Source organism: Narcine bancroftii, chromosome 6, assembly GCF_036971445.1.
Source record: "Narcine bancroftii isolate sNarBan1 chromosome 6, sNarBan1.hap1, whole genome shotgun sequence".
NCBI classification, from domain to species: Eukaryota; Metazoa; Chordata; class Chondrichthyes; order Torpediniformes; family Narcinidae; genus Narcine; species Narcine bancroftii.
Genome location: NC_091474.1, coordinates 213,956,010 through 213,970,301, shown reverse-complemented (window position 1 = coordinate 213,970,301; position 14,292 = coordinate 213,956,010). Strand labels below are relative to the sequence as shown.

Sequence of the window (14,292 nt, the reverse complement as noted above, 5' to 3'; positions counted from 1 at the left end):
ACAATCAATCAATTAGTTAGCAAGGCAAGTAAAAGCTGGAGCTGGACATCACCTGCTCCGTGTGTTGAACACAGCATCCAGGTTCTATGGTCTAATTTTGTCATGCTGGATGTGATGCCAATTGGTGAGGAATTGGTAAAAAGGGCAGAACAATGACAGCAATAATCTGGTAAATGTAAGGTGGTGCATTTTAGGAAAATAGGGTTAGTACCTCCACATGATTTCTGATCTGACGGTACATTGAATTCTTCCTTCTCTGGGTCCATTGTTTTAGCCTGGAGTCTTCATCAGACTGTGGTCCCTTTCTCCAGACTCCAGAATTCCCAATCCACCCTGGCCTTTTCTCTTCATTATATCCTTCTTGTTGGCAACAGACATATCATTAAATCCTAATATCATCATGAAGACTGTTGAAATGTCCACTGAACTGATCCAGAGATCAAATGTCAACTCTCACACTTATCTTCATACCTCACTCTGGACCATGTCCAAACTACTGAACATCAGCCAATTGTCTCCCAGGTAGCCACTTTGCCCCACAGCTTCCTGTTTTGTATTCTTCAATCCACAAACTTCTATTTCTTGCCAAATGTCCACAGGCAAGACTCTTTTTGCAGACCCACTGTTTCAGATTGCTCTTGCCACATCAAATTTATTTCTTCCTCCTCAACTCCATTCTTTCTCCAATGATCCTGTCCTCTCCCATTAACACCAGTGATACTGTACCTTTGGTGCCACCTGCAACACTCAGTCCTTGAAAAAGCATGAAACAAAATGTTGCCCGAACTTTCTGAACCCGGGGATTGGCCACATCTCTTAAGACCAAGTCACTGCTTTGAAAGAGCACTCTCTGGGAGAGAGAATCTTCTTTGCCAGTCTTCCATGTCCTTACAAAGTTATGGCAGCTGGGAGTGCACCATGAGCATTAGATTGTGGCAGCTGGTTGGATCCATCACAATTTGACCCATAATTTTCAGTATCTATACCAAATCAACTCTGCAATGTAACTAGTTGGAATTTGAATATTATGAATTTCAAAGCACCATCAGTAACTTGAAACCATATGTTTATATTCAATCTTCAAAGAGAAAAGATAGCACAGGTTGAGTACAAAAATCCAAAACTTTTTGAGCACTGACAGGATTCCACAAGTGGAAAATTCCACACCTGACATCACTTGCCCACATGGGGCTCTGTCGCTCTGTTGGTGCCAGTTTGTTACCAACTATTGTCACTCCAGACCTACGTGCATTACTCACTGTCTATTTTGCTTATTCTCTGCTCTGTGGTTGTTACGTACTACACCAGCAGCAATAGAAATTCAACAAGACAATGGTATATTCAAGGCAATAATTTTTATTAAAAACAAGGCACTTCTTACTTAACTCTAAACTTAACCCTACTATGTGTGCGTGTGTATGGCAAAAACCATTACAGATTAGGCACGATTGTAAAAAGAATCAATATTTAAAGTTCAGTCAGCTTTGTGTTGAAACTCAGATTCTTTAAATTGTTGCTGAAAAATAATTAAGGAGTAGGCGTGAGTCATCAGACCTCAGAACTCACAAAATTCTTGTAGAGTTGTTTTCAGAGAATTGTTTCTTCAAACTGATTTCCCCCTTTTGTATGGAGGTTACAGAACTTGTGTTTACTTCCACAATGATTTCACAAACTCAGGTATGAGTCTGACAAAGTAACTATTACAATGGTTATGATCCAGAAACAAGAATGATCTTGCTTTCTTACAGTCACAAGTGGCTATTTAAAATGCTACCGCAGCACTGCTCTGCAATTTCTCTCTTGACCAAGAAAAGCAGCAAAGTGTCATCCCTTCTGGAGTCACTGTCAGTCTGTTACTCACAGAATATTATGGCATTTCTGACCCCAGATGTTTTTGGTTCAGTAATATTAAAGATGCCTCTTGAAATGGCATAATCACTTGACATGACCTCACTGCTGCCTTCTGTTTGAAGTTTATCTCTTCCAAAAGTTCAAGGCAGCAATATGGTTCCAAATTGTCTGCTGACCACAAGCAAAAGACTGCTTTGTTTAAACAGATGCCATCTGAGTTTCGAATCTAACAAGCAAAGAGTCCTTGAGCAACCCCATTATCCTAGATATTTCAATGAACAAACACTTCTAGTTTATTGGGTTGTTTACCAGACCTTGTGATTCCAAAACTGGTTTCTTTCTGAGTGTAATTGTTTATCTGTAAGTGTGCCCCTGAATCCAACCCACAAAATAACTTTATCAATATATATATATATTATAACTAAAGATTATTAATAACATTTCTGTCACAGTAGTATAAAGACATTTTTGAAAATGACTGATGGTAAAATAGCTGAAATAGTTCTGAATTAATGAAGTACAAAACATTATTTTCATGTAAAATCTGAAATTCCTCTCCATCTAAAATGCCACATTTGAGAGCAACATGACCAGCAACATTATCATGTTGAAAAGAAATAAAAGTGTACTGTATACTTTTAATCAAAACACAACATCGTATTATTCCAAAATTTGAAACACTTCTGGTCCCATGTATTTCAGATAAGGGTTTTTCATTATTTAGCCACACTCAGCAGTGGCCAATTCATTCCATTTAGATTATTCTGCCTTTTAACCTAGTTTATTGCTTCCCTCAGAAAGTGTAAAATACTAGAAAAAGTTCATAAGGATTAGTACATATTATGCAGTGAAAACTGGATTAATGGGCCCATGATAACCTTACTCTTAGCATTACTGGTTCCCAAATAACAAAGAGAAGGCATTTTGGAATGGCATCAACGGAAGATTACTCTTTGTCCGATAAGCTTCACAGAAATGCATTTTACTACCCTGTACAAAAGAACAGACATGAGCAATTTCAGCCTTCTATACCAAGCACTTACCAAAATAAAACAAAATACCCAACCTAAAGCATTTGATAACCCTTCACAGTAATTAATCATGTATATTATGTGATTACCTGTTTTTTGGCCTCGCTTGCATCTTCAATACTTTCTCGACTACATTTGGCTTTCATTAAATCATCATTTGATTCATATTCTTCACTTCCAAATTTATTAGAACCCTCTTCAAAATCTTCAATATAGTTTCTTGAACCTATCCAAAATTTAGAACATTTATTCTGCAGGCAAATATTATGCATACTATATAAGTGAAAACATTTCTAAATCAAAATGTTTGTCAATTAAAGGATTTGTCCAACCAAGTAGTAAACAATTTATACTTTGTTTAAAGGATACCTTTTTCCAGCCTTGCAATGGAATTAGCTGAATATCTTAACATAAACTTGGTTGCAGCATCCCATAAACTGTTCTCCCATTCAGCTGTAGGAACTACTACACGACTTCCTAGATCACACTGAAGATCAGACAAGTAAGATCTAGATGCATTATTCATAATGACAATGAATTTTAATTTCCCAATAGGATTAAAAAATAATTTGTCATTTATTATGTAAATTTAAACACAACCCACGGTTCTAGTTCAAAATCAACATAAACATAGATCCTGCTAGTCAGGTTTTTGACTGCATTCCTGATGCAAATATCTTGCATTGCTTGTTAATGTATTCCTAAGAAATACATAGTTTCATTAATCCAATTCAAAGTGGTGCATCATGTTCACATGCCCAAAGATAAGCTGTCTTGTACATGGAAGGCTAGTAAGGAAGGTTCAGACGCTAGGTATTAATGTTGAGATAGTCAGATGAGTTCAATGGTGGCTAGAAGGTAGATGCTAGAGTCATGGTGGATAATTGTCTATTAGAATGGAGGCTGGTGATGAGCGGTATGCCTCAGGGATCGGTGTTGGGTCCCTTGAAGTTTGTCAATTACATTAATGATTTGGATGATGGAGTGGTAAATTGGGTTAGTAAATATGCGGACGATACAAAAATAGGGGGGAGTCGTGGATAGTTAAGATGGTTTTCGGGGACTGCAGAAGGATTTGGACTGCTTAGAAGGGTGGGCTAAAAGGTGGCAGATGGAGTTTAATGTAGGTAAGTGTGAAGTGCTTCATTTTGGGAAGAATAATCACAACAGGACACATGCAGTGAAGGGGAGGGAATTGAGGAATGCAGGGGAACAGAGATAACGGTTCATCGTTCTTTGAAAGTGAATTCTCATGTGGATAGAGTGGTAAAGAAGGCTTTTGGCCTGCTGGCCTTTATAAATCAAAGCATAGAATACAAGAGCTGGGAGGTGATATTGAGACTGTTCAATGCATTGGTGAGGCCAAATTTGGAATACTGTCTGCAGTTCTGGTCCCCAAATTATAGGAAGGATATCAATAAGGTAGAGGAGGTGCAGAGAAGATTTACTAAAATGTTGTCTGGATTGCAGTATATAGAATACAGAGAAAGATTGGGTAGACTGGGTCTTTATTCATTGGAGTATAGAAGGTTGAGGGGGGATTTGATAGAGGTATTTAAAATTATGAGGGTGATAGATAGAGTAGGTGTGAATAGGCTCTTCCCCTTGAGGATAGATGAGATTGGAATGAGGGGTCATGAGTTAAGGGTTAGGGGGAAAAAGTTGAGAAGTTACATGAGAGGGAGCTTCTTCACTCAGAGAGTGGTGGGTGACCTTCCAGAAGAGGTGGTTGCAGCTGGGTCAATTTTGTCATTTAAGAGAAGCCTGGATAAGTGCATGGATGTGAGGGGATTGGAGGGTTATGGACAGGAAGCAGGTAGGTGGGGCTAGAGGAGATCACTTAAATCGGTGCAGACTAGAGGGGCCAATATGGCTTGTTTCCGTACTCTAATTGTTATATGGTTATATATAGTTTTCTAATATTAATCCTATTTGTGACAGAAGCAAATCTGATATTGCTACATTAACACACATGTTTTGGTTTTGTCCATCTTTAGAAATCTATTGGAAATTTTTTTTTAACCATCTTTTCAACTGTATTTCAGTTGCAGCTACGACCCAATCCAATAACTGTTCTTTTTGGAGTTATTGAACCAGACATAGGGAGTTTTTCTGTACCTGTGCAATGTGTTGTGGCTTTCGCTACATTGTTGGCTAGAAGAGCCATATTACTCCAAAGACTCTAGACCTCCAACAATGTTTCAATATTATGTCCTATTTAAGTTAAGAAAAAAATTAGATATCATGTATTAGATTCATTGGAGAAATTTGAAGAATAATAGTGACCTTTTGTGTCTTATTTTCATTTGATGTAAATGTTTTTAATGTGATTAGATGTACTCTTCCAGATGAGATATAGTCTTACCTTTGTTTTTGGATTCACATTATGAATCAAAAGCTACAAAATATATGTGACCGTCAGGATAAGATGCTCAATTTTTTTTGGATTCGTTTTCTTTTTTAATAAAGTTAGGTATTTCTTTTTAATATATATTTTTGATGTCTTTTCTGTCTTCATCCAGTGCAGTGGAGGGGGGACCGAATTTTATACTGTTAGGTTTTATCTCTATCTCTCTCTCTCTCAGTTTTGTATTTTCAGTTTTGTTCCCTTTTCTTCATTGAAAAATATTTATTATAAACACCAATAAAAAGGATTGAAAAGAAATACATAGTTAAATTACGGTTTAAAAAATGTCCAGAGATACAAAATATTAAAGGCAAATTTTCTAAATTTTAGTGAAGTCAGCAAAACCGTGACAGTATCATGGAATGCAGGTGGCTTTGGGTAATCCGACAACAAGGAGGAAAGGATAACATAAGGCATCTGACCTCCCACATCATATAGTTCAGCTATTACAGAAATCCATGAAGCGCTAAGATGCCAATTGATAATAGGTGATTTTTCCAAGCTTACCATTGGGATTTCCTAATTTTCTAAACTTGTATCAGATATTCTCTCAGCCTCTGATATTCCAGAGAAAAGAACCCAAGTCTGTCCATCCTCTCCCCATAGTGCATACCCTCTAATGCAATAAATATCTTAATAAATATCTTCTATTCCCTTTCCAAAGCTTCCATGTCCTTCCTGTAATGGGACTAACAGAATTGGACATATTACTTGAAATACAGCTTAACAAGTTTATCAAACAGCAACATAACTTCATTATTTTATACTCAATGGTTTGTCTGATTGGCCAATTTTGAGGAAATGGGAAAGGATCTAGAATGCGTGGATTGGGATAAGTTGCTTTCGGGCAAAGCTGTTCAAAGGTGAAATTTTGAGAGCACAGAGTTTGTATGTTCCTGTCAGGATTAAAGGCAAAAATAACAGACACAGAGAACCTTAGTTTTCAAGGGACATTGGGGATCTGGTTCGAAAGAGAGATGTATATAGACTACACAGAGCAATTGAAGTAATTGAGGAGAAAAATTGCAAAAGAAATCTCAAGAAATAAATCAGGAAAGCTAAAAGACATGAGGCTGCTTTCTGTAGACCAGTCGCTCGGCACCCACTGCAATTGCGTTGCAGCCATTATACTCGCGGTAGAGTTCTGCAGAAGCGTGAGCTCCGGATTGGCAGGCTGGAGTTCAATGGAGTCCATGCACAGTACAGCCACAATGCTCAGAGCTCCCACTTACCTGTAGATAGTACTAAATAGTTGTTGTTATAACCTCTCTTCTCAAATCATGTTGTTACTACCACATCGACAAACATGGTGTCAGAAGTGGGATGGTGAACGTCCCGAGCGTGAGGTTTCCTGGTCAACTTGCAAGTGAGGAACCAGTACCACATTGCAAGAGGTCCACGGCAGATGGATTTAGACGACCTGACCCACTCATCCTCAAGGGTAACGTTGCTGAGAGCTGGCTTATTTTCAAGCAAGAGTATGATATATTTATTGTGGTGGCTCATAGCCCACACCAGAGCGTACATTTTATTAAATTTGGGGGGTCCGGAAGCCATAGAGAGGGAGAGATCATTTGTTTATGCAAGTGAAGTGTGAGAAGGGGAACTGATTCTCAGTCTGGCAGAATCAAGAGAGGGCCCTGTGTACTTGAAAAAGTAATTTGGAGAAATGTGCAATCCATAGACAAATATCACGATGGAAAGGCACAAATTTAATACAAAAGATTAAAAGCTTGGTAAATCGATGAATTCATACATCAGAGATTTAAAGAGCAAAGACCTGCAACTTTGGAATGCTCTGTGAGGACCGAATCAGACAGGCTGGTCTGTGGCATTTATAATGACAGCATGAGGAAGGTGCTTCTGCACACAGTAACTTAATGCTAGTGAAGGCCATCTTGACCTGTCTGATTTATGAAATGAATGAAGAGAATAGTAAGAAGTTACCCTCTCCACAGCAGCCTACCATGAGTGTTGATGCAGTCCAGGGGAGAACTGCAAAGAAACAATGTTGGAAGAGCCAGCCAGACCAAACCACTTAATAGTTCATTACAAAGTGTAACAACTGCAGAGGTAACCATGCAGCGAAAAAGAAAATGTGTCCAGCTTTTGGCCAGCAGTGTTGAGCCTACAGAAAGTGGAACCATTTCAAAAGATTCTGCTGATCCTGACAGCAAATCAATATTAAGCCTAGACCTAGAAGGACGATTGACCAGCTAGAGCCTGAAGAGAACGAAATCAACACAGAAGAAATATATTTTGTTGATGAGCTAACATTGTGGATGGCAGTGGACTCAAGAGAGACATGGATAAGGGGAAAAATTAAAGCTTTCTTAACCATAAAGATCAATGGCATGGCAGCAGAAATGAAGGTCAACACAGGAGACAAGTGCAATGTCATGTCGGAGAAGACATTCAGTCGACTAAAAGGGGAAAGATCAAGCCATGCATCGTCAACAAGACTAGTGGCATACAGGGGCAGCAAGATCAAAGCCACTGGCATGGTGAAGCAGTGGTGCTACCTACAAAGACAGTTACATTTACAGATGTTCTTCGCTGTCTACGAGGATGTTCTGCCTCTGCTTGTCCCAAGTGCGTGTATGGACATGGGACTTGTCTCGTTTAGTAGACGATTTATTGCAGAAAATTTTCTCGCAATACAGCAATCTATCCTCAGATGAGCTTGGGAGGGTGCAAGTAACGTATTTAATGAGGTTCAACCCGAAAGTAAGACCTGTGGTTCATCCAGTGCATCACATACCTGTGGCCATGAAGGACAAAGTCAAGGCCGAACTAGACAGAATGCAGGAGCTGAGTGTAATTACTCCAGTTTCAGACCTGAGCAAATGGGTGTCCTCCATGGTAGCCACCAACAAGAAGGACGAGCAAGAAATCCGGATATGCATTAATCCGTGGGACCTCAACACAGCCCTGAAGAGCCACACCATTCAAAGCGCACTGTGGAAAAGATTAATAGACATATGGCTGGCACAACTATACTCTCAGTCCGAGATGCCAAGAACTCCTTTTGAAAACTAAGGCAATCAGTGAGATGCTGGTGCCAGGAGACGTTGTAGCCCTACAGAAGTTTTTCAGTATAGTAACTACCTGGGCAAGTTCATCCCAAACTCAAGTGAATTCATGGCTCCATTGAGACTTGGCACGAGCAGCAGCGGAATGCTTTTGACACTTTTAAAAAATGCGTCATGCCCACCAGTTTTGTCGTATTATGACGTCCAAAAGCCAGTAACAATGACCTGTGATGCCTCGCAGTGTGGGCTTGGTGCAGCATGCTTGAAAGATGGAAAACAAGTGGTCTATGCTTTGAAGTCACTCACTGATAGAGACCAAGTATGAGCAAATCAAAAATGAATCATTTGCAGTGGTTTTTGCCTGTTCCAAATTTAATAACTACATGTATGGTAAGCCAGTGACCACAGAGATCGATCTCTAACCCCTGGTCACAATATTGAAGAAGCCCATACATGCAGCAATAGCAAGGTTACAGAGGATGATGCTCAGGCTTTAGAAATACAATATCACCATGGTATACAAGTGGGGAAAAGAGATGCACCCAGAGACTCCACTGGTTGAGGAGGAGGACAATTTTGATATAATGACAGTCACTCACATATCCTTGTCTCACCCAGAGGAGCTAAGGAGACACACGGCAGAAGACGCTACTTGAAAGGCCCTTGGCACTTTCATCAAGGGTGATTGGCGAAACAAGCAGCGAATCTGCCATCAGCAGTGTGCCCCTACTTCCTGTTCCGTGACGAGCTGCCCATCAAGGAAGGGATTGTAATGAAAGCCCTGAGAGCTGTGATTCTAAATTCATTGCAGAAGACTTATGTCAACATCCTGCACTGAGGCCATCCGGGTGCAGAGGCAACAAAACAGAGGGTGAGAGACAGTTTTTTGGCCTGGGATGACCGAGAACATCAACCAAGAGGTGCAAGCTTGCTCGATATGCAACAGCACTAAGCCACACCAGCAGAAGGAACCATTACAGCTTCATCCAGTTCCAGATTGGTCAAGTGTGGCAACTGACATTTTCAAATGGCGATGTCAGCAATACCTAGTGTTGGTTGATTCGTATCCAGGGTGGTAGAAAATAGACCTGTTACGTAATGCTGCTTCCACAACAGTCATCGCGAAGTTGAAAAGGCATTTCTCAGTTCATGGAGCACCACACATCCTGTTACCCTGTTGTCAAATAACGGTAGACAGTTTATGAGCCAAAATTGTAAGGACTTCACAGCAGAGTGGGACTTCACCCACATCACTAGCAACCCAAAATATGGGTTGGCTGAGAGAGCTGCAAGAAGTGAAAAACGGCTCATGGAAGTCTTAGAAGGAGAAAATGAATGTATTCCTCAATCTGCTTAACCTGAGGAACATCCCTTGTAACGCCATGCTTGGGTCTCCAGTGCAGAGACTGATGTTGAGACAGACATGCACGACCTTACCTGTGGCAAAGAAGCTTCTAGAGCCCCAAATGAGAAATCCACAGGAGATTAAGGCCCAACTGTTGAGCAAAAGACTGTCACAGAAGGAGTGCTACCACAAGGTGAGCTGACCACTCGAGCCTTTGACAAGTCATCATGATGCAAATTCCACAGGGCTATAACCGGACTGTTGTGGTCGAAGAAAGCTGCCAGGAGCCAAAGTCATACCTGGTCTGATTGGAAGGGAAATTGTACAGGAGAAACCGATGACGCATCCTTCCTGTAAGGGAGCCAATCCCAGTTCAACACGATCCTGACGAGACTGTGTACCAGAGCACAGAACTTGAGCCTAAAGATGGTGGTACAACCTCAGTAGCCACACCTGAGATAACAGACAGTGCATATTCTCAGGCTGAGGTACTACAGGCCTCTACCTCCATAGAAGGCCATTACAGGATGCACTCCGGGTGCATCTGTAAATTGAACCCCAAGTACAAAGACTAATTCACATCAGTTGTGTTCATTGTGTAATGTTAACTTGCGAACTTTGTTACGTTGGGGTTACTAAAGAAAATGGAAGTAGACCAGTCGCTCAGCACCCATTTCAATCATGTTGCAGTCTGCACATGCGTGAGCTCTAGATTGGCAGGTTGGAGTTCAACGAGGTCCATGCGCGGTACGGCCACCATGTACAGAGCTCCCACTTACCTGTAGATAGTAGTAAATAGTTATTGTTATCACGTCTCCTCTCAAGTCGTTATGTTACCATTACATCAACAAACTCTTTGGCAGATAATGTGGAGGAAATTCCTAAGAATTTTTAGATATATTAAGATCAAAAGGAGAATGAGGGACAAAATTGATCCTCTTGAAGAACAGGGTGGTTGGCTATGTATGGAGCAAAAAGGGATGGAGAGAGCTTAAATGGGTTTTATTTTTTTGCATCACTATTTATTCAGGAAACTGGCATAGAGTCAAGGGACACTAGGAAAAAAACCAGTGAGGTCATGGTACCTAGGTGCTTGCTGTCTTAAAGCAAATAAGAGTTGGTAAAGAGGGACTACCTTGTCAGGGAATGACAAGATATTCCCTTGGACTTTGAAGGAGGCCAGTTTAGAAATTGTAGGGGCTCTGGCAGAAATGGGTATGGAGGATTGGCAGGTAGCTCATGTTGTTTTAAAAGGCTCCAAATCCTGGAAATTATAAGCTGGTGAGCCTGACGTCAGTAGTAGTTAAATTAATGGAAGGTGTTCCAAGAGATCAGAGATACAAGAATTTGGATAGCCAAGGACTGATAGTCAACATGGCTTTGTATGTGATATATACCGTTTAACCAATTTGATCGAGTTTTTCAAGGAGGTCACTGGGAAAGTTGATGAAGGAAAGACTGTGAATATTGTCTGAATGGAGTATAGTAAGGCTTTTGACAAGGTCCCATATGGGAAGTTAGTCAGAAAGTTTCAGATGTTTGACATACAAGGTGAGGTAGTAAAAGGGATTCGACATTGGCTATGTGTGAGAAGCCAAGAGTTGTGGGGAATAATTGCTGCTCAGACTGTAGGCCCATGACTAGTGGTGTGCCTTGGGGATTGCTGCTGGGACCATTGTTGTTTGTCATCTCTATCAATGATCTGGATGATAATGTAAATTGGAGCAGCAAGTTTGCAGATGACACAAAGATTGGAGGTGTGAACAGCAAATAAGGTTTTCAAAGTTTACAGAGAAATCTGGATTATCTGAAAGAATGGCAGATGGAATTTAATGCAGACAAGTGTGAGGTGTTGCATTTTGGAAGGACAAGCCAAGAAAGTATGTAGATAGTGAATGGTAGGGCATTGAGGAGTAGAGTAGAACAGGGAAGTAGAACAGATACACAATTCCCTGAAAATGGTGTCACAGGTGGATAGTGTTGTATTATCATATAACAATTACAGCCCAGAAACAGGACAGTTTGGCCCTTCTATTCAATGCCGTACATCTTCTCCCACCTAGTCCCATTGACCCGCACTCAACCCATAACCTTCCATTCCTCTCTCATCCATATACCTATCCAACTTTTCCTTAAATATTAAAATCGTGCCTGCATCTACCACTTGGCCAGAAGCTCATTCCGCATTCCCACCACTCTCATAGTGAAGAAATTCCCTCTCATGATTCCCCTGAACTTTTCCCCCCTCAATCTCAATCCATGCCCTCATTTGAATCTCCCCCACTCTCAATGGAAAAAGCCAGTCCACATTTACTGTCACCCTTATAATTTTAAATACCTTATCAAATCACCCCTCAATCTTCTGCCCTCCAGAGAATAAAGTCCTAGCCTTTTTAACTTTTCCCTGTAACTCGAACCCTGAAAACCAGGAAACATTCTTATAAATCTTCTCTGCTCTCTCTCTCTCTCTATTTTATTTATATCCTTCCTATAATTCAGCGACCAAAACTGCACACAATATTCCAAATTTGGCATTACCAATGCGTTTATACAACTCCTGTACTCAATACTCTGATTTATGAAGGCCAACATACCAAAAGCTTTCTTCACTTCCTATCAACATGCGACTCCACTTTCACAATTCCTAAATCCCTTTGTTCTACTGCATCCCTCAATTATCTACCATTTAACATCTATGACCTTTGCTGATTAATCCCACCAAAATGTAGCACCTCACACTTATCAGTATTAAACTCCATCTGCCATCTTTCAGCCCACTCTTCTAACTGTCCTATACCCCACTCCAAGCTTTGAAAACATTTTTCATTGTCCACAACACCACCAATCTTAGGATTCACTGCATACTTACTAATCCAATTTACCACCCTATCATCCAGATCATTAATATACATGACAAACAACAATGGACCCAGTACTGATCCCTGAGGCCTCCACCAGTCACCGGCATCCAATTTGACAAACAATTTTCCAGCACTACTCTCTGGCATCTACCATCCAACCATTGTTGAATCTATTTTTACTACCAACATTAATACCTAATCATTGAACCTTCCTAACCTCTCATGCGGAGCCTTGTCAAAGGCCTTTCTAAAGTCCATATAGACAACATGCATAGCCTTCCCTCGTCAACCTTTTTAGTAATCACCTCAAAAAACTACAAAATTTGTTAAACATGATCCACCATGCACAAAACCACGTTGATTACTCTTAATCAATCCCTATCACTGACGTCAGACTCACAGGCCTATAATTACCAGGCTTACTTTTAGAGCATTTTTTTTTTTAAAAGATAATGGAACAACATGAGCTCCCCTTCCAATCCTCCGGCACCTCTCCCGTGGCTAGTGACATTTTAAGTATTTCTGTCAGAGCCCCCACTATTTGTAAAGAGATCTTTTGGCATATTGGCCTTCTTAAATCAAAGTATTGAGTATAGGAGCTGGGATGTTATGGTAAAGTTGTATCAGACATTGATGAGGCCAAATTTGGAGTATTGTGTGCAGTTTTGGTCACCTAACTACAGGAAAGATATCAATAAAATAGAAAGAGTGCAGAGAAGATTTACTAGGATGCAGCCCGGACTTCAGAAACTGAGTTGCAGGGAAAGGTTAGGACTTTTTTTTCCATGAGAAGAATGAGGGGAGATTTGATAGAGGTATTCAAAATTATGAGGAGTACAGACAAGAGTAAATGTAGACAGGCTTTTTCTACTAACAGTAGGTGAGATACAAACCAGAGGACATGAATTAAGGGTAAAAGGGGAAAGGTTTAGGGGGAATATCTTCATAGAGAGAGGTGGGGGTGTGGATCGAGCTGCCAGCTCAAGTGATGAATGTGGGGTTAATTTTCCCATTTAAGAAGAATTTGGACAGGTGGGGGGTGGGGTATGGAGGGCTATGATAGGTTGCAGGTCAGTGGGACTAGGCAGAAAAATAGTTTGGCACAGATTAGTAGGATGTTTTTGTGTGCGTAATGTTCTATGGTTCTATGATGAAGGCAAGCATACAATTTTCATTCTTCACTCCCCTTTGATTTAAAAAGAGGGGTAGAGAAAAAGCGGGGAATTATAGGCCGGTGAGCCTTACATCAGTAGTGGGCAAAATGATGGAATCCATTATTAAGGATGTAATAGCGGAGCATATGACTAGCAGAGAAGGGATCGGACAGAGTCAACATGGATTTACAAAAGGTAAATCGTGCTTGACAAATCTATTGGAATTCTTTGAGATGGTGACAGGTAAAATAGATGGGGGAGAGCCAGTGGATGTGGTGTACCTAGACTTCCAAAAGGCCTTTGATAAGGTCCCGCATAAACGACTGGCTTACAAAATCAAGGCTCATGGGATTGGGGGCAAAGTATTGATGTGGATTGAGAACTGGCTGGCAGGTAGAAGACAGAGTTGGGATAAATGGCTCGTTTTCTGAGTGGCAGGCGGTGACCAGTGGGGTGCCACAGGGATCTGTACTGGGACCCCAGCTGTTCACAATTTACATTAATGATCTGGATGAGGGGATTGGATGTAATATCTCCAAATTTGCAGATGACACTAAGCTAGGAGAGGTTGTGTGCACAGAAGAGGGGGTCAGGAAGCTCCAGTGTGATTT

The 14,292-nt window shown here is 40.7% G+C and overlaps 1 protein-coding gene across 6 annotated transcripts in view; it reads right to left on the bottom strand.

Moving 5' to 3' along the window:
- The window catches only part of cep162 (centrosomal protein 162), a 181,800-nt gene that overhangs the window by 137,235 nt on the left and 30,273 nt on the right, over positions 1–14,292 (bottom strand). For 5 of the 6 annotated variants that reach the window (XM_069887444.1, XM_069887448.1, XM_069887446.1 and 2 more), the window contains one exon: positions 2,972–3,108. In XM_069887444.1, the coding sequence (XP_069743545.1) occupies positions 2,972–3,108 (137 nt within the window). Of the gene's footprint in view, positions 1–2,971; positions 3,109–3,251; positions 3,370–14,292 lie in introns of all 6 variants that reach the window. The other variant, XM_069887450.1, reaches the window with a different exon arrangement.